This window comes from Esox lucius, chromosome 14 (genome assembly GCF_011004845.1).
Source record: "Esox lucius isolate fEsoLuc1 chromosome 14, fEsoLuc1.pri, whole genome shotgun sequence".
Taxonomy (NCBI): domain Eukaryota; kingdom Metazoa; phylum Chordata; class Actinopteri; order Esociformes; family Esocidae; genus Esox; species Esox lucius.
The window spans coordinates 13785804-13806725 of NC_047582.1; the positions used below are offsets into that span (position 1 = coordinate 13785804).

Genomic DNA, 20922 nt, shown 5'->3' on the forward strand with positions numbered 1-20922 from the left:
CCAATTTGCATGAACACAAAAGCAGGCATTTTGCTCATATTACAGCACATGAACACATTTGAACCTCTACATAACAGAGTATGAATATACAGCATCAATAACATTGGCTTTGTCACAATGAGTCTGATTGAAAATGACACTTTTCCCCCAGATACTGTGTGGAAGAACGGATTTTAAAAGGTTTCAGGGACTTCCCCCCCAAGTAGCTCGCTGATGCTGAGCTGACCTGGTGCCTGATAACATAATGGCGACATCACCCAGTAGGAAATCAGAGATGGAGGCAGGAGCTGTACAGTTAGAGTCATGTTTATTTACAGCAGAATCCTGACTGAATGGGGGAAAGGAGCAGGGAGGGGTTAAAGGAGACAAATGTTTTAGATTCAGCTCATCAGGATCCATATTTCACTACACAGTTCTTAATTTATTTAAATCCACTTTCTTTATACAGAATCCGTTCAGCTGTAATGTCAACGCACCAACAGAGCTGTAAAGGACAATGAAAGTATAACATGGAGAAACTAAATCTACAGCACTAAGAAAAAAAAATTACAAACAAGGGGGATAAAAAGAAATCCATATTCCATAAAAAATGAAAACAGTTTGAGTAATTTTTTCTTCTTCAATTATTTCTCAGTTTTTGCTTTTCTTTGCCAGGTCCATAAAGAGGCAGAGGCCACAGGGATGGGGTGTGGTTAAATCAAGTCTAGGTTGTCTGATGGTGGACTGGCCCACATCCGGAGAAGGTCCAGTTAATGATCAGCTACAGTCAAGTCAGGGCTGAACGGGTCTAAAAAAACCATCTGCAGAGTGGCCTTTTGGGTCCGAACTGTTCCGGGTCCTCCCGACTATGAGGCCTTTGTCCATGTAACTTTACTCCGTGCAGCCTTGCTGGTCAAGCCCAGTGCTTCAGGACAGTCTCTGAGCTGCAGGCGCTCTGTTGATGCCGTCGGAGGAATGACACGCACTGTACATTTGACATGCAAGGCCAGAGAACCAACATAAAAAACAGGTACAAAATAATACAGCCCCAAGACAGGAAACCAGTAAACTGCATTGTCCATTCAAGTCTCTTTCCCTCAGACTTTCGTTCCCACACACTCACATAATTATTGTTTAAGCTATGACGTAATTGACAAGCACCACTAAATTGTGGGAGGAATCGACATCCAAAAAGTGTTGGGATACTAAACATTGACAGTAGAAGTAGCTATGAGTTAGTTTTAATCTCTCACGGTCCATTGAGTACAATCCTTTAAGGTACACTCACACACGCACTCTAGGGTTCTTCTGTGACTTGTAGGGGGGAATGTGTACACAAGTGAACCATCACTACTGTACCTAACCTGCCAGAACAGAGCTGGGATCCATGTCAGAGACAAGCCCAATGAACTATCAACCTCCATCCCCAAAATGTCCCTCCACAAGATCTCATTGTCAATGTCTTTTATACCTGTCCTGGATCTAAAACATTATTAAATTGTTCATTTAAATTGAAATAATCTCACATTCTATGCTCGCTCGCGCACAGCAAACAATGATACCCAAATATGTGTTTACACATATATACAAAGACAGACGCGTCCCTCGTCAATAGTAGAGACACATTCACAATTTATAATGCATCTTTCTGTATATGTCAAGAATAAAATCTTTTCTAAATAAAATACATGTATCTGTGATAGGGAGCGAATGTGGGACAGTGGGGAGTGTGTTAGAGAGTGGGGAGGAGGGGGAGGGGTGTTGAGAAGTATTCAGGGAACGGAGACACTCTCCTATAGGCTGCTGTTCCTGTGCACGGGTGTCACTGTCCTGTGCCCTCGTCGTCGTGGCAGCAGCAGTTCCGCCCAATCTCCTGTTTTCCTCCGCGTTTCATTCCAGAATAATAAGAACAATAACCGCAATGATGAAGATGCAAAAAAACAACCCAGTCACGTCCCACAACCAGTAGTCCATATATGGGGATGCCTGGCTTTGATGTCCAGCAGAGTCAGGGAGATGCACGGATGGAGGGGGCGCCAGTGAGGAAAGACAGAAAGAGAGACAGAAAAAGAAACACGGAGAAAGAGAGGCCTGGTAAAATGGAATGGGCCATGGTAAGGAGGGGGCAGAAAGAGGAAACGGAGAGAGGGAGAGTAAAACAGAAGAGGAGTTGTGCCTGGCAATGATGTCCGCACACTGGTGTCCATATGGGAGGTGTGCTGCTCACGGGATGGGTGGGAAGTGTCAATGAGTCGTGGTGATGAAGGCAAGGCCTCTCTTCAGTGTCTCCCTCTCACAGGGCCAGGTGTCCCTGGTCCTCCGCGCGCTGGTTGTGTGTTCCCAGGGTGCATCATACCTCCAGGAAACGAGAGCTGCTGGCCTTTGTGTGGAAAGGCTCTGACCACATGCGCCGCAGATCTCCCTGTAAGACATGCCAGGGTTACATTCAGATTATTGGCAGTGGATCGATGGATAACTCCTAGATATCACCCCTGCTGGCAGACTCCACCACAGCTAAGACAACACTGCATGTTCCCTCCATCCTGGGTTAGGTTTTTAACACCAATCTATTTGGATTATGACAATCAGATAGCATTGAAAATTATGCAATAACTGAGTTTGTCTTCACATCAGCGTGATTATTTGTTGGAAACACTGCAGACATCCAAAATAGCAGTTCATTTGATTCTAAAATATATTATTACACTTAAAAGTCAACATTCACCAGTGAGTTACATGGCTGTAGCTCACTATATAAACGACAGGCTTTGAGACGTTCAGTTACTGTTCAATTCACCGTTAGAATGGGCAAACTGACCCAAAGGACTTTGGTGTGGGATAATTGTGGGTGTCAGGAGGGCTGGTTCCAGTACCTCAGAAGCAGTGGCGATCCTAAGCTTTTCACACGAGTGTTTAGGGTTTATAGAGAACGGTGAGTCAGATGAAAACATCTAGACAGCAACAGTCCTCTGGGTAAGCAAAGCTTTTTGAAGAGTAAGGTCAATGAAACCAAAAAGGACTGTAATAATAACAGCCTTCCCTAACAGAGAACTCATTAGTCCTTAAACACGGGCTGTTACAGCAGATGACCATACCGGGCTTGTACTGCCTTCAGTGAAGCTTGCTGATGGTAAATTCAGTATTTGGCATAAGCAGTATTTACCAGTGGATCCATTCTGACCAGAGCCAACAGTAATAATGTCAGCTCACAGTGCACCTCAGTTGTAAAAACAGATTTCCAATTGTAATTCAATAACCATCACCTAGATGTCTCTGTACCCACTTTGGTTATAGCAATCAATTCCCAGTTAAGAAATTAACACATTGTTTTAACTAATGAGTCAAAGTCAACAATATACGGGCAACAATCATAACTGAAGAACTGAAAACTGAGTGACAACTATGAAGCAGCATTCAGTAAAATAATAATTTAATAAAGTTATGAACGCCGATGAGATGTCATTTTCAATTTGACAGACGTTTGCTTGAGTTAATATTCCCATGTGGGGGAAGAATTATCAAACCAAAATGCATTCATAAACAAACATGTTTATCAAACATTTAATACATTAACAATTTAATTGCTAATACTATTAGCAATACACTATAATACCATGATATTTATTGAGAAGATTATCATTCTCACACTGTTACACAATAAAATGCATGCAAATGTCCTACATATATGAATTGAGCGTGGCTCCTTCCAGGGATGTTAATGTTGAATCGAAGGTCGATTGTCAATATTAACAAGATCGACATAGGCGATTTCAGTTTAGCATTACGTGAGGATGCTATGTACCTTGTTGGGGAATCTACAGCGGTATAACCAAATGATGTACTTGACAAACAAACATTCTATTGTCTTGGCTAGGGGTTCATCCTCCTCTCAAACGACCATTATATCGATGTTTGCTAGAAATAACTGTAATCAACAACGAGCAGAGAGGATAAGAGATTTGCCAGGTAAAAGAGAAAGATATGATGTCAATAAATACTGTAGACGGTGAAGGTTTTTGGGGTTAATGAATTAGGTGGAGGTAAAGTCACCAGGAGCATAGAATGGCAGGAGATAAAGTAACTTTCTGTGGGATATTCTTCCACCGCTGGATGGAAATCCAATGGACTGGTGGAAGGTAGGCTAAATGAAGGAAGATTCCCCCGGCAAAAACATGTGCATCCCTGCGACCTCAGTGCCATCCATGTGGGTGGTTTAAATTGTTTTTAATGGGGTTTTTTAGAAACGGATAGCTTGTTTATGTTTGATATGGTTGTATATACTATTCATGGTACTGTATTTCCACAGAGTGCATTGTCAGGCTCCTTTTAATGTAGTAGGCCTACACATCAAAAAATGTGAGTTCGATAGATTTGGTCTATTTAAATACTTATTTTTCATTGATCTTTTGACTATGTCTATACTGTTTCCATTTTAATCAAGCAAGGAGGTATAAGAGCACTGTGCACATTTAATGATTATTTGGTCTACATGGTATCAAATACACCTTCAGAAAAAATTAAGAGACCACTGCAAATTGAACGCTTCTGTTCCTCACTCAAACTTTTTAAATTTTTTTCCAGAGCTGTATGTCCATGTCTTGCAAAAAAAGACACATAGGAGATTTTCTGTCACAGTCAAAAGAAAAGAAAAATCAAAAATACCCTGTCCAAATGTGCAACTTACTAAAGAAAAGGGATGATGCAATCTTTGCGAGAGGGTGCCTGATTATACTGGTCCTCAACTCATGGTTCAGTCATTTTATTCAGAGTTAACAGAGTTAACCTGTCACAGAACATGTTTGCCTGTGTAAGGAAGTGTTACTGCAGAAATGTGGTACATGGGTAAAAGGGGAGCCACCTTATGACCAGTCAAGCACAGTTGGACAACCCCCTGGTATCTCATCTTCTTGAGATTGGACTATTCCTTGAAGCCTCTTAAACACCACCTTGAGCCGTTCGCCGCAGCCTCTGACCATCAACATTCAGTCAAAACGCATTTTGACACGCCCTGCATCACAGACAAGGATTCCCCAGTCACCTGACATACGGTCACGGCGTGCCTCAGCACGTCGTCCCAGCCACCTCCCTACATACCTTCAGGTAGGCCATGGTGAGGAGAGGCAGCAGGGTGAAGGGCACCAGGTAGAGCAGGGCAGGCTGAGCAGCACGGTGGATCCGGGAGGCCACGGTGGCAGTCAGCAGGCCTGGTGGGAGCAGACACGGCTCAGAAACAGCTCAACCTCACATGCCGGTCACAGTCCGGGAGACTCGGCAGTGACATCAGGTACAGAGCAGGGATTTTAAGCGGCGCGTACAGGGAACGTGAGCAACACGCCCAATTATTCTCTGGTCCAATCAAAATCAATGAGCCAGAACAGTTTTTTTTTTGTGGGGTACCGAATTGGAAATCAAAGTATGAATTCTCGTGACATCCTTAGGACTCACCCACAAAGTATCCGATTAGAGTGCAGTGGAAGTAGGAGACGCGCTGCATGCGTCCGGGAGTACCCGGCCCAACAGCCTCCCCGCTGGCCTGCTTCTTGTAGTTGTCGTAGCGCAGCACAAAGCACAGCAGCAGCCCCGGCATCACAATGTCCCCAATCCCCAGCATGGAGAAGTGACTGCCTGTGGAACTGGAGAGACATGAGATGTAGGGAGACAGATTAAACAGAGATACAGGGCATATTATCCACAATGAATAAGGTCACAACTTTGTGGGTTTTAGTAATATTTAGGGAGGGAAAACATGACACCAAAACATGCTAGGTAATCAAACTTGCAGTCTTCAGGCATGAAAATGTTGATGCCTCCATAGCCAATATAACCAAATGCAAGAGATTTTTAAGGTCAGGGGTTTGTATGTGTAGGTAGATAATCAGGACAGATCTGGGCCAGGCCTGCCTAACAGAAATCGGACTAACTTTGGCCTACAACAAAGTTGTCAACACACTAGCTGTCAGCACTCATACCCAGGGTCAATGGAGGTGGTGGCAGTGTCATGGGTTAGGAAATTCTGCTCTGTACCACAAAATTATATTACATATCAGGCCAAATATCTGTGGGCTGAAGCCCAGCTGGCTAATGCAGTGAGACAAGTGTACATCATTATGGAACCAGACATTTCAGACCTATGCCCATTGAGATGTTGTGGTTGGACTTCATGTAGGACTTCAGTTCTTCATGAAAGAGTGGGCCACAATAACCATTTTGAGTCTTAGTGGGAGATTATTTTTCCCATCACAGGGGCACTGACTTTTTCATTCTGGTATAAATGAATTGTGTCAATACTATTGTTTATTCACTCAGATTCCCTTTTATCGAATATTTGGTTTTGGTTGAAGACTGGTAGTTGAAAAGAGGTGAAGAGAGACTGGGGATACAGACAGCATGATGAAATAAAGGATAGAGACTGGAAGTATAGACAACAAGATGAAAAGAGGAGAGAGGAGAGATTGGAGACCCAGACAGCCGGATGAAAAGAGGTGGTGAGGAAGTGGTGGATTGTATTACAGACGCAGAGAAAACAACCAAAAAGGCAGAGAGAGAGATAGAGAGGGAGAAAGAGAAAATACAAGCTCAACTTTCTGATGAGCCAGAGGTTAATCAATACAAGCTGGATGTTTAAACCCAGATCCAGGTGGTGTTACCTGGGGAAGACCAGCTTGCCAGGAAGGGACAGACGGGGGACGTCGCGGCCCATCCCGGGGCCCAGGTGAAGCTTCCTGGACAGTACGTCTAAAGGGTTATCAGCAGGCTGGGTGGCCACCTTCACCATCACGTTGCTGTTGAATATGTAGGCTGAGAAGAACACCTGCAGGACCGGCAAAGAAGGAAGCATTATCTAGGCAGGCTCACACAACCCGCTGTTTGTAGGGTTTGTCTTTAACATGTAGTCTAAAAGCGAGTGTTGCAATAGAAGACAGAGGACATTACAGGAGAAATAATCAGAAATCTCTACTGGGCAGTTAGCATGGACATGTCAGTTCATCTAGTGTTCCAACCCCATCCACAAATCAAAACCCTCCTCTGGGAATTCACTTTTGTTGTAGCTATTCAACAACTGAATTGGTTGACCTGGTTCTGGCTCAGGAACAGAACATACGTTTTCAAAAGGTGTCCAATAATTTTGACTAAAATAAAATAATCACTTCCAAAAAGAATTAAGTTGGGAACATTAAGGGTATTATTAAGCAATGCATATTGTTTAGAATATTAATAGGCCTTTATCTACTGCTTCTAATAACATCTACAATATTTGTGTTACAGGTTATTTCTGTCAACAAAGTCTGCAACTGCATAAATGGTAGTCCTCAAAGGCCTTTTCACTGTGATTTGGTGGTCCTCAGAAGAGTTGGGAACTGCTGTTACAGACCAAATCCATAGAACAACTTGGGTCCCCCAGGGGAGGTCTGGAGAAGCACTGATTTAAGAGACCTGGAACCACGGTCTGCAGTAGCACAGGTCTTAACAAATGTACTGCCGTGAGCTGCTTTCACATTGGACCGATTGTCAACTGAACTTGGTCCCTAAGCCCTTTATCGAGTGGCCACTTACTACAGTTTTCCATAGTGATCACTCCAGGCAAAATGAGAACTGCACACTCGACATCCCAACTGCCAAAATCCATTTACGAGAAATATCTCCTGCGACCGGTCACATAATATGAAACATGGACACTCGAATACTCCCATGAGAATTATTTTATATAGTATTTCTCCAACTACTGCTGCTCAAAATGTGAGTAATTATATTGGCTACCAGAGATATTATGATCCAATTTAGCATGTTGTAGCTTGCTTAATGTTAGCTAGTATCACGCACAAAAATAGTGAGGGAATGAAATGTAACTCAGTGAAAACTAAACAGTGAACCAAATTAGAAAAATATAATGACCCCCTCAGTGAAATCAATGGAGTGCAATGTTCTGTTGTTAAAAAAACAAACACATGTAGCTTGAATGTCAGTTTTAGACTAAGCACCAGTTTCCTTAGCACCAATTGCTAGGTCTTAGCTTTGTGTCAGCTAAGCTGAGCGTTGTCAGCGCTGCAGAAGCTAACTCAATTATTCAATGGTCTGTAGACAAACATCCCTTCAATAAAATCTGTTCACTTGTACAGCAGCTAGTTAACCAGACAGCTCCAAAATTAGAACATCAGCTGCGTAATTGATCCTGCAGGTGTGGACTACATGATGACATTGCATATTCTACAGTGACAGGTCAATGACGGCCCTAGCTTACAAATGTCTATTTTCTACACTTTGCATGAGCTCCCATGACTACGCCCCAAGGATAGTATTCAGCACTTACTGTCAGTACAGCTCTACGAGTAAACTGCTTTTACATTTCAATATGAAATGCCTGATAGAAAGATAATAGATACATCTGTGAAAGAAACACCCAGTCAACAAACAAATCTTCTTAGCTAGATGTAGATTGTGCAACTAAGGCCTGCTGGGCAAACACTTCAAACTAAACGACAAATTTATTGATTTAGTTGTAACTATTGAAGTCATTATAACTATGCTGTTGCTAGGTAACCCGCTGAGATTCATGGGGAAAACTTGCTGCCAAGGGCACATGATGCCCACTCGATAAGCGTGTCCGAAAAGTGCAGTGGAATGTGACAGCAAAGAAATGTTTCAGCCACCAGGTAGAGCTGTGGAGTGGTTCTTTGTGTTTGATGCCTGGTGACTCACAACCCTGTGCGTGTTTTAATGGTTGTATTCGGGTCGGCTTGGTGGTGATGGTGAGGTGAAAGGAGGAGCACCATTCTTACCCAAAACACATCATAGATGAGTAGCCCTGACAACAGCAGGCAAGACACCTTCAAACTGGGCAGTCGCACAAAGGCTATCATGGCCACACACAGGCCCATGGCAAGAGCTGTGGAGAGAGAAACACATGAGGCTGGGAGGAATCAAAACCACTAGAAAAATGAGTGACACATACACATAGCTAAAAACAAGGAGCTTAGTGAGTCCCACAAACTAAGAGAAATAAACAAAAAAAAGGGCCAACATTACAATGTCAAGAAATGGAAAAAACATTTACTGTTTTGACGCCAAGTGTAACACACTGCACTGACTCAGCGCCAGCACCTGTTATGTAGCTAGCGCTGTAGATTGAACATGGTTTCTTCCAATCCAAATCTTTCAGCAACGGTTTTGTAGGAAAACTTTTAAATTGTATGTTTGCAAAGTTTTTTTTATATACAGCAAAAACAATTTGTACAATTACATGACTGAATAACTCTTCATAAAATGTGAGATGCAAATATTTGTCCTTTTCCACAGTACCCCAGGGTTTTTCCTGGCTCAAAATAAGCCAATGGTGGTACTCCAACCCCGGCTACCCCACGCTCCACTGAACACCCCTCTGTGATACACTTTATATAATATCTGGGTACACAACTGAAAAAGAAAACCATTATAGTGTTAAATCTGCCCTGTTGTCCATGTCCTCCCTAAAAGCAACTAAAACACAAGCACCATTTATTGTTAACATATTAACATTATTTAAAAATGAAATAATGCATCAGCTTTATAATTAATCACATAAAGCTCTATTTTGTAACTATAAAGCTCTATTTTGGTCTCGTCACTCCAAATTAGTGTCAGAAGCTGTGAGGCGTGTCAAGGTGACGTGCATATTGTAACCAGGCTTTTTTGTGGCACTGGCACAGTAAAGGCTTCTTTCTGGCAACTCGGCCATGTAGCTAATTTTTGTTCAAGTATCGTTGTATTGTGCTCTTTCAAACAACCACACCGTCTTTTTCCAGAGCAGTCTGTATTTCTCCTGAGGTTACCTGTAGGTTTTTCTTTGTATCAAAAACAATTCTTCTGGCAGTTTTGGCTGAAATCTTTCTTGGTCTACCTGACCTTGGCTTGGTATAAAGAGATCCCTGAATTTTCCACTTCTTAATAAGTGATTGAACAGTACTGACTGGCATTTGCAAGGCTTTGGATATCTTTTTCTTTCCTTTTCCATCTTTATAAAGTTACATTACCTTGTTACTCAGGTCTTTTGACAGTTATTTTCTTAGTATCGAGCCTGCTCAGTGCAACCACGTGAGAGCTAACAAACACATTGACTATTTATACACAGACACTAATTGCAATTCAAAAAGCCACAGCTGTGGGAAATTCACCTTCAATTGCCATTTTCATCTGTGTGTGTCACCTCGTGTCTGTACATTCAAGGGTATGTAAACGTTTGATCAGGGCCATTTGGGTGATTTCTTATCATTATGATTTTAAACAGAGCCAAACAACTATGTGATAAATGGCTTCATATGATCACTATCCTTAAATAAGAGTTTTTTGCATGATCAGTCATATTTTCAAAATCAATGCAAATTTCTACCAGGGTATGCAACTTAATGAGCACCACTGTAGCAAAAATCTGGGTAGTATTGCTGAACATTCAGATACGGCAAGTATGGCAGTAACACATACAGTGGATATAAAAAGTCTACACACACCTGTTAAAATACCAGGTTCTTGTGATGTAAAAGAATGAGAAAGATAAATCATGTCCGAACTTTTTCCACCTTTAATGTGACCTATAACATGTGAACAATTCAACTGAAAAAACAAACTGAAATCTTTGAGGGGAAAAAAAACTCACAGCCTGGTTGCATAAGTGTGCACACCCTTAAACTAATACTTTGTTGAAGTACCTTTAGATTTTACTACAGTGTTCAGTCTTTTTGGGTAGGAAACTATAAGGATGGCACATCTTGACGTGGCAAAATTTGCCCACTCTTCTTTGCAAAAGCGCTCCAAATCTGTCAGATTGCAAGGACATCTATGCACAGCCCTGTTCAGATCACCCCACAGATGTTCTATTGGATTCAGGTCTGGTCTCTGGCTGGGCCATTCCAAATTTTTTTTTTATCTTCTTCTGGTGAAGCCATGCTTTTGTGGATTTGGATGTGTGCTTTGGGTCGTTGTCGTGCTGAAAGGTGAACTTCATCATCAGCTTACTAATGGACGCCTGAAGGTTTTGTGCCAAGACTGCATGGTATTTGAAACTGTTCATAATCCCCTCCACCCTGACTAAGGCCCCGGTTCCAGCTGAAGAAAAACAGCCCCAAAGCATGATGCTGCCACCACCATGCTTCACTGTGGGTATGGTGTTCTTTGGGTGATGTGCAGTGTTGTTTTTAAGCCAAACATAACTTTTGGAATTATGGGCAAAACATTTTTGGTTTCATCAGACCACAACACATTTTCCCATGTGCTTTTGTGTGCCTTGATGTTTGTTTCTGCAAACTTTAGCTGGGCTTGGATGTTTTTCTTTGTAAGAAAAGGCTTCGGTCTTGCCACCATACCCCTTAGCCCATTCATATGAAGAATACGGGAGATTGTTGTCACATGTAGCACACAGCCAGTACTTGCCAAAAATTCCCGCAGTTCCTTTAATGTTGTTGTAGGCCTCTTGGAAGCATCCCTGATCAGTTTTCTTCTCGTCTTTTCATCAATTTTGGAGGGACGTCCAGTTCTTGGTAATGTCTCTGTTGTGCCAAATTTTCTCCACTTGATGACGACTGTCTTCACTGTGTTCCTTGGTATATCTAATGCTTTGGAAATCCTTTTGTTCTCCTGACTGATATCTTCCAACAATGAGATCCCTTTGATGCTTTGGAAGCTCTCTGCAGACCATGGCTTTTGCTCTGAGATGCAACAGCTGAACTTTATTTGTGATTAATCAGAGTCACTTTAAATGATGGCAGGTGTGTAATGACTTCTATTTAACATGAGTTTGAATGTGATTGGTTAATTCTGAACACAGCCACATCAAGTTATAAGAGGGTGTGCAAACTTATACCAGGTTACTGTAAGGTTTTTATTTTTCCCCTTCGAAGGTTTTGAGAATGATGTTGAAGTTGTGCGTGGCCCACAAAGTTGTGCATGAACAGGGAGTACAGGAGGGGACTGAGTACGAACTGTTTGAACTACGCCACATAACACTAGAGATATTGTAAACATCTGGTAAAAAGTTTTTCGGTCTAATTGATGATTGCTGATTCAGTCTGAACTTTTTGCTGCTCTCTGTAAGAAAAACTGGAACACAATTCCCTTTTCAACCATTGTCCATTGACAGTTCAAGGAACTTGAAAGTTTGAGCAGTTTTGCAAAGAAGGTCAAATTGTGTCAAATCTAGATGTGTACAGTTGGTACAGACTTATTTCAGCAGGTTCACAACTTTAATTACTGCCAACTGTGCTTCTACCAGATTTTAACTCAGGGGAATTTTATTTTATATTAATATAATAAAAATTTCACAAAGGAAGAAATGCTGAGTATTCATAGGTAAGTGAATGACAATCATTACTGAGATGCATTCAAAATGACACAAGAAAACAACTTATAAAAAGGGGTTTACATTTTCTACAGGCACTGTAGCTCCTGCTAAAGTTGTAGTTACCAGGTCAAACGACTTTTACAAATGATTTAAATTCCTAGTACTAGCAGCTTTGAGAAACCAAACTTTTGCACACCTGAAGATCGACTGGTATAAAATAAATTATTTAATTTAGAATGCCTGAAGATTTTGTCCCTAATTTAATTCTCCTCCCCTCAATTGCATGATATTCAACTGAACCTATGAATGCTTCCGAAGGAAATACAAAGCGGCTTGGAGGAGTTAAACATAATTTTAGACATTCACACCAAACTACTCAGCGTGATTCTGTACATGTCCAATCAGGAAGTCAGATCAACGCATATGAGGTCACGCTTCCCATACTGGCGCCATCAGTTAGCTCTGCAGGTGAAAACCTGCCCAAGGGAGTAACTAAGACAGTATGAGTCATACAGACGGTGACAAACCCCATTGGGGGCGATGCTTTGGTATTGCTTGGCACTAAACAAAGAATGCCTTCAACCTCTGCGCTACCTGGGAGTCCACACACTCTAAACTGCCCCTCCACACACAATCATAACCAGGCAGCAAGGACAGTGACATACCGTCCATGAGGAGCCAGTGTCCAGTCAGCACCCAAATGAGTACCAGCATGACAGACAGGGAGAATGAGAGGAGTTCGGCCAGAGTGAAGCGCCCACAGCAGCCGAACGAGATCCTGTAGTGAGGGGGAGAGGGACATTACATACAGTGGAAAATAAAGGAAACAAGACAAATAGCTAGAAAGTAGCGATGTGCATTGGAAATGACTATCATTCGAATAGTATTTGTTGTTATTCATATAATATTCCGTTACCTGAAATTTATATATTTTTTAAAAGAGGTACTGATAGAACATGGACACTGTTGTTCTATCAGTAGCCAAATCATTTTCATAGGCAACAATTAATTCCAATAATATGTTACATCGTACCTTGAATTACTTCACGTTTATCCATTTGCTAACAGTATACTATGCATATACTGACTGGGCCACAACAGTACGGCTCTGATTGGCAATTGTAAACAAAAACACACGAACGCAGGCACGCCATAAAAACTACTCTGAAATTCGAAAAATCAGGTACAGAACTATTCATTCCAACAAAAAAAATGCATACATCTAAAATACTCTTTGAGGGGTAAAAATCAATACACACATAAGTACTTGAATAGTAACTTAATATAGATTATTTGAATACTTGACTAACAGTGCCGATGCCTACAAGAATGGCCGCCATAGTTAAAAAGAAACTTTGATAAAAATGGATATAATGGAGTCTTGTTAAGCAGGTTCTTCATTGACAGACTCCTCAACTTCCAGATGTTTTACAATATTCGGGCAAATTTGGGGTAGGTCTGGTGGCACACATCCACCAACATGGTCTTTTGCCAATAGGAAACACATGGAAGAAATCCTAGTGCTTTTTATTCCAGGAATTCCTGGTTCCAGGGTCATATGTGCAGGGCTCTATAGTCTGGGGATGAGGGGTTACGCCTCAACACACAAGGTCAAATATACAGCCAATTAGCATCCAAATGTGGGTTTCAGGTTGAAGGCGACCACTCAGTTTGACATGTGGACCAACTTGCTATTATGCATCTGTAACATCCCACTGAGGAGACTGAAGACAGAAGGGAGACAGTTCTGTCTATAGAGGGAATAAGGGTGCATTAGCATTTTCTGCGGAAAGAATATTGACACTTTGCCATTTGTAGGGCAAAAGTGATGACAGGCCAACAAGCACAAATCGATCCCACACATGTCGATTTACATAGCGTTATGCAGATTTGTGAATTACATGAAAGAACCCTAGAAACAAAACACAGAGGGAGAGCCTTATAGGAACACAGCAGGTTTTTGAAAACGAGAGGGATGGTGAAAGAAACTTCCTTACTTGTTTTGTGGGGAGCAGGGTCTGGTCAAGTACTGGCACATTGGCAACAGGAGGAATGCAAAAGCAATCGTCGCAAGAACTGAGGAGAAAAAACAAAGAGGAAGTTGGACCATACGGTACAGTCCATTATCTTCAGTGTGCAGAGATGTTTTTGTCAAATCAATGGATGACTTTCACTTTCATTCACTGTACAACTAATAATATAATGCCTTAAGGAAAAAATTCAATAGCGCTTGGCTTTAGACAAAATAGCTCTGGGACAATATGCCTAGAGCCTGACCGATATCGTTTGACCAATTATATCGGCCGATATTAGCAGTTCATCGATATATTTGTATTGGATATATATTCACAGAGGTGAGACCGATATATGTTTGCAATTCATTATTTGTTCTGAAAAGGGCGCTCTATCACTGGATATAAGTTTGCGCTCTACAAAAGGATGACACCCAAAATCTTAAAACAGTGGGAGAGAAGAGAACAAACTGATTTTAAGTTGAGTTTAAAGAGAAGCTTTCCAGTGTCATAAGGTCCCACAATACGCACACAAACTGTTATATTTAAACTGGCATAAAAAGGTATTTCCGGTTAAGCAACTGAGTTGTTTGGAAGAATGGAAGCTACACGTCGTAGCACTGATGCTATGGCCAAACATAGTGGTAACTACTGTACTTCTAGGTACTCTAGCTACATTGTTCCTGAAATTGCACAAAAAATTACTCTACTTCCTTAGTATAGTGCCTGCAAAGTTAATGTACAACTCAAGCACTGGCATTAAAATATTTTTAGAGACAGGGGCATTTCAACAGACCCCCTTTGTATTAACCCAGTATGGGTTTTTCAAAAGGTCAACACTTGGGTTTTCTAATGTCCATGACAACTAGCTATCTAAATAATGTTAGCTCTGTGGGAACAGGGAAGTGTGTTTCACATTGTTTACTGAATGGGCATGTTTAGATTTGACTGAAGTACTGTAGTTTCATCACAGAGCTAACATTAGTTAGCTAGCTAGCAGTCTTGGGGAGTTTAGCTTGGAAGAAAGCAGCATTATATCACCAGTAGACCAGTTTATTTTGTGATTTCCTTTTAAAATAACTTAAAGATAACTATAAGATTTACATGGCAAGTTCCTACAGTTGATAAAAACATAGCTACATCCAATAAATTGTAGATGTGTCATCTTGTTTTTGTTGAGTTGGCTAACGCAAGGCAGCTCAGAGCAAATACTGCATTAGATCCACGTTTAGTTGTTGCTACAATTGCAGTAGTGACTGGTTGTTCGACACTAATTGCAGATTTCTGTTGAACATTGGTAAATAAATTGCATCTGTGTCAAGAACTGTTAACGAGCGCCATGATTTGTCTACTTAAAAAGAAAAATCATACAATGATGAGCAAAACGTTAAGAACGAATACTGAAGTGCACCATTCAAGTCAATACGCATGTTTTCAATAGGGTTATGTGTAGTGAGGGATCGTTGGCAAACAAATGTCGTCTTTTCGGTGAACATTGATAACAGAACCGCAATTGTTGAAAAGATCCATTCATTTGGCTCAATGATTTGCCCGTTACTAATGTCAGGTAAAAATGTAGCAATACTTCTAATACTTCTTTCAGATTGCATGTTTAAGCATGCATATCATGATCAGAATATAATTACAGAGTAAGTTTTGAGCTGCCGGGTGCCAAGCCTGAGAAGCTGTGCTTCCTATACTCAAGTGGCGGTACTAATGACTGTAAAACTAAAGAGATTTGAGATCATTAAAGGAATATTGACTTTCCATTTATTTTTGCCTTACTGGTGGTTATTTAAAAAATAAAAAAATTACTATGTTATTTTTGTAATTTAATAACTTCTATTGTATGGAAGACGTTGTTACAGCGTAACAATGAGTGGACTTTTTTTTTTAAATAAATTGTTTTAATTTAAGAAATCTACTTTAAGTATCTCTGTAGGCTGGTTTTGAGCACAATCCTTGCAGAAAAAGGTAAATCTTTCATTTCAGCAATAATAATACAAAAATCGGCACATATAAGTGAATTCGGGTACAAAATAACCCATATTGGTCAGGCTCTAAGGCCTTATGTGTGGCCGTCTCTCTCTAAGGGTCAGGTACCTGCTGTGCAAATGGTGAAGACCACCTGGACAGAATCGAAGAAGAAGAACATAACGAGCAGAGACACAGAGGCCCCTATTGGCAGAAACAGCGCCTGCGTGGAGTCTATGGTCTGAATACCTGCAGGAAGACACACAATGCACATCGAAGTGAGAATGCTCAAACAAGCAGAGATGGAGAAGGAAACAGTCACACACACAAAGGTTGAGACATAGGAACACACATCTCTGCATGTGCTACATCTCCTGCCTGGATAACAGCCAACAAACCACTAAATATAGAATCAAGGGAACGAAGACTTCCAACTTGTAAACAAACAAGAAAAACACACGCGCTGTATGTCTTATGTCTCACCAAATATGTGAGACTCACTGTTGTTTGTGTTGCCATTGTTGAAGGCCCCATTGGTGACAGGGTTACCATCCTTATCCTTCTCTTGGTTCTCACAGTCCATGTTTAATGATCTGCACGGGGACACATGGAGGGACGCCAAGGGGAAAGGGTGGACAGAGAGGTTGACCATCTGAAAGCAATCTAGCTTTTCTCACAGACAGAATACTAAAATTAAGAGTACAACCTATTCATTATGATGTGAGGAACACGATAAAGACCCAATGGAATGATTTGACACAGGCAGCCCAGTTCTTGCCTCCCCCCAACTTACGTGTTATGACCAATCAGATCTGATCAAATCCTTTTCAGGGCTGCCTGTGTCAAAATGACCAATGAATGAAAAGAACATGTGGTATTTTTGTCTCAACACAGCCACAGAGACCAGTGCTAGCCTAACAGTTATGTAAGCCAGTTGGACAAGTTAGACTCACCTGAAGCTGCCATAGACGATGAGGAGGATGGAGATGAGGAAGGTAGACACCTGGCTGGAGTCAACAAGGGAGTACGCCCTATAGATACAGATTCCAGATTAGCAATTCCTCCATGGAACACAAATTATAAACCATGTGCTTTGAATCCCGATTGGCTGAAAGCCATAGCATATGAAAAATGTATATCACAGACATGACATCACTATTTAAAGTTACAATATCATTGGTAACAAGTTAATAATAGCGAACTGTATCTCAGGAGTTTGTGGTATATGGTGATGCGTTGTGCCTAAGAACAGCTCTTAGCCGTGGTAGAGTACACTGGCCACACACCACACCTCCTTGTGCCTTATTGCTGTATCCTAGAGTATGCATTTAACATGTTCTACAGTTTCCATGGTGCCTTAGCAGCAGCCTAAGTAAGGCTCCTGTATAATGAAACTAAGTACTGGGACACCATTTACAAATTAACCTTCACATAGGCACCCATTTCAGGGCACCAATGGTATTGGGACAATTGTCTTGGCAGGTGTTTTAGGTTAGTCAGGTGTATTTTGTCACAACACTTGTGCAGGACTAGGACAGCTGTCAATTTGCAGTCTTAACTCTAGGCATTTAAATCTGTCAACATAAGGACACACACACACACACACTTAAATCAAGGCAATAATGTGCTTACAGATTATGTTCATTTACTTAATTACCATAACATTTATTTTCCTATAGATTATGTAAATGTTTTTTGATAGTTTTAGTTAAGATATATAGAAGGAAAACTGTTGTATGATTGAATTTGCATGTTGAAATTAAAAGCATCATCATAAGAAACATTTTGATTTATTTCATACCTGGTTACTCAGGTGCAGGTATTCAATAGCATATGTATCTGTTGATTGTGTTAAGACCTGGTGCAGGTAGTGTTACAACTTGGGCTTTTATGACTGCCACTGGAACTGTTCACTAGTCTTCACTGATTGTGAAAATGTAATGGTAAAGTAAAAGCAAGTGCATCCAAACACATGAGACAGTGCTTCATTACACAGCAACACATCCCCATACTGCCATGTTAACAGGGGAGGTTTATTGGTCAAATTGTGAAGTTCTAAATCCAATTTATGCCCTTTATTTGCAAAAGGTGAGATATGCAAAAAGAACTCAGCACAAAAGACAACTGAAAGCTGCAGTGCAGACCTGACATGACTGACTTTTTGAGATTAAGCACATTAAGGAGCGGCCTTAAGTTTGAAATGAAGACAGTAATTTGGAAGTGGACTGGTAAAATGGACCACTGGCAACCATTATGAACAGTGGGGTCATTATTATCTTTTGGTAAAGTGCCATTTCAATGTTTTGCCATAATCCACCTATCCATCCATCCACAAAGTACCAGTCAAGTATGGGCACCTACTCATTCAAGGGTATTTCTATGGTTTTTCCATTTCCCAACTTGTAGAACAATAGTGAAGACATCCAAACTATTATATAAAACACATGGAAACAAGAACAGAAACCAGGCAAGCGTAGTTCTGCCGCCCTGCGATTAGAAGGGCTGAATGTTTTCGATCCATGGTTTCCTATGCGGCAGTCTTTAACGACACCTGGGAGCCAGAAATCTTTCTGATTGAGAGGGGATCAAATAATTTTTTCACCCATTAAAATCTAAATCAATTTATAAAATTTTTGACATGCGTTTTTTCTGGATTTTTTTTGTTGTCATTCTGTCTCTCACTTTTCAAATAAACCTACCATTAAAATTATAGACTGATCATTTCTTTGTCAGTGGGCAAACTGACAAAATCAGCAGGGGATCAAATAATCGTTTCCCTCACTGTGCAGTTCATCCATTGCACTATAACAATAAACAATTTTACTTTAATTGTACTATAATGTAGCTACTCAAGCTTGTAGCCAGCGAAGTTCTAGTCTATCCTGAACAAATCCTAATGCCTAACTTGTTTTGTCCGTGGCGAAGGATTTAACGCAGGTCAACGGGAATGGATAGTGGAATAGTAGAACACCCAAATTCTATTTATTATTAGAGTACTGAGTGTGTGTATTTCAATTTGCCTCCATCTTTTTTTAAATGTATTTATGTATTTTTTGGTTGAAATTAATTGACCGCAATATCATTTTTCTAAATACTATAAACATTCCAATTCAAAACGTGATGATAGAACATGACGTTAAAATGTATTTTTTTAATAACATGCTCCATTACGTGTTTGTTGTTTATAATCGTCAATCAAAACGGTAGTAGTGTGTTGGGGTCCAGTCAATCAGAATTATGCAATATTTACTGCATAGCCTACTGTCACCAAGTGGATGAAAATTAGCTAATTCAAGGACAATGGAATATATTCACTGAATTAATGTTACTTAGTGGCCACAAAATGCTACGTAAAGTTTGGCTGTGGAATCTAAAGGTGGTTGAGTGCAGGAAATGGTGAGTTAAGCAAATAGCATTAGCTAACTTGCTTTACTAGACTCTTCCATCCAATAAACTCAATGTTGTGTTGATAAATATTGTCTACTAGTACTGTAGCAGAATTTCACGTGTCTACCTCAGAGCTCCCTCTATATACAAGCCCATCTTTTTCTCACAAATGGCCATTATGCCAATGTTACATGAGAACTACACCCACTCCATTGTGCGTTATGTAGTACTGCTTGTTATATCGGTAGTTTAAAAAAAAAAAAAATTCACTCTTCGGATAGTAAAATCTTGTCCAATGCACATCCTTACTACATAGCAGTGCACATAACTATTTAACAAGGGGTAGTCAGTCAGGCACTCACTAAGAGACATTTGCTCTTCCTGGTCGGCCCCGCTAATGGTGTCCAGCAAAAAGCAGTAAGCAAAAACTTGTTAGACAATTAAAGTAGATTTCATATTGCAGATTCATCAAAGTAGAAATCCTTTGCCTTGATGACAACATTGCACACCATTTGCTTTCTGTCAATCAGCTTCATGAGGTAGTCATCTGGAATGCATTTCCATTAACAGGTGTGCCATGCTATAAATGGATTTGTAGAATTTCTTAAAGCATTTCAGCTAGGGTTGGTAAACAGAAGATCATTGTTGTGTCAGTACTGTATTAGTCCATTTTATGGCAAGAAAAGCTCAAATAAGATAAATGACATTCCATCATTACTTTAAGACGAAGGTCAATCAATATGGAAAATGTAAAGCACGTTCAAGGTTTCATCAAGTGCAATAGCAGAAACTATCAAGCGCTATAATGAAACTGGCTCTCATGAGGACCACCACAGGATGGAAGACCCAGAGTTACTGAAAATCAGCAGTTAACTGCACATCAGATTGCTGCCAAAATAAATGCTTCACAAAGTTCAAGTAACAGACACGTCAACATCAACTGTTCAGAAGAGACAGAATAAGGCCTTCATGGTCGAAGTGCTGTAAAGAAACCACTACTGAAGGACACAAATAATAACACACTCCGGTCAAAACACATGAGAATTGGACATTAGATCGGCAGAAATCTGTTCGTTGGTCTGAGGAGTCTGAATTTGAGATTTTGTGTTCCAACCATACATGAGAACTCCTACAGGCCTGTTGGAAAAGCATTCCCAATGACTATCTCATGAAGCTATTTGAAAGAATGCCAAGATTGTGCAAGCTGTCTGAAAGGCAAAGGGTGGCAACTTTGAAGAATCCAATTTAACATGTATTTTAACA

General features: G+C 40.6%; 1 protein-coding gene across 2 annotated transcripts in view; it reads right to left on the reverse strand.

Annotated features, from left to right (window-relative positions):
* Positions 1 to 290: 290 nt before the first annotated feature.
* Positions 291 to 20922, reverse strand: part of sppl3 (signal peptide peptidase 3) — a 35801-nt gene continuing 15169 nt past the window's right edge. Inside the window, exons 2-11 of one of the 2 annotated variants that reach the window (XM_010877726.5) lie at positions 17226 to 17303; positions 16774 to 16865; positions 16402 to 16521; positions 14284 to 14362; positions 12952 to 13064; positions 8757 to 8863; positions 6627 to 6790; positions 5425 to 5612; positions 5074 to 5183; positions 291 to 2401 (exon numbers count right to left, since the gene is read on the reverse strand). In XM_010877726.5, coding sequence (XP_010876028.1) covers positions 2330 to 2401; positions 5074 to 5183; positions 5425 to 5612; positions 6627 to 6790; positions 8757 to 8863; positions 12952 to 13064; positions 14284 to 14362; positions 16402 to 16521; positions 16774 to 16865; positions 17226 to 17303 — 1123 coding nt within the window. In that variant the 3' untranslated portion in view covers positions 291 to 2329. Of the gene's footprint in view, positions 2402 to 5073; positions 5184 to 5424; positions 5613 to 6626; positions 6791 to 8756; positions 8864 to 12951; positions 13065 to 14283; positions 14363 to 16401; positions 16522 to 16755; positions 16866 to 17225; positions 17304 to 20922 lie in introns of both variants that reach the window. The other variant, XM_010877725.5, reaches the window with a different exon arrangement.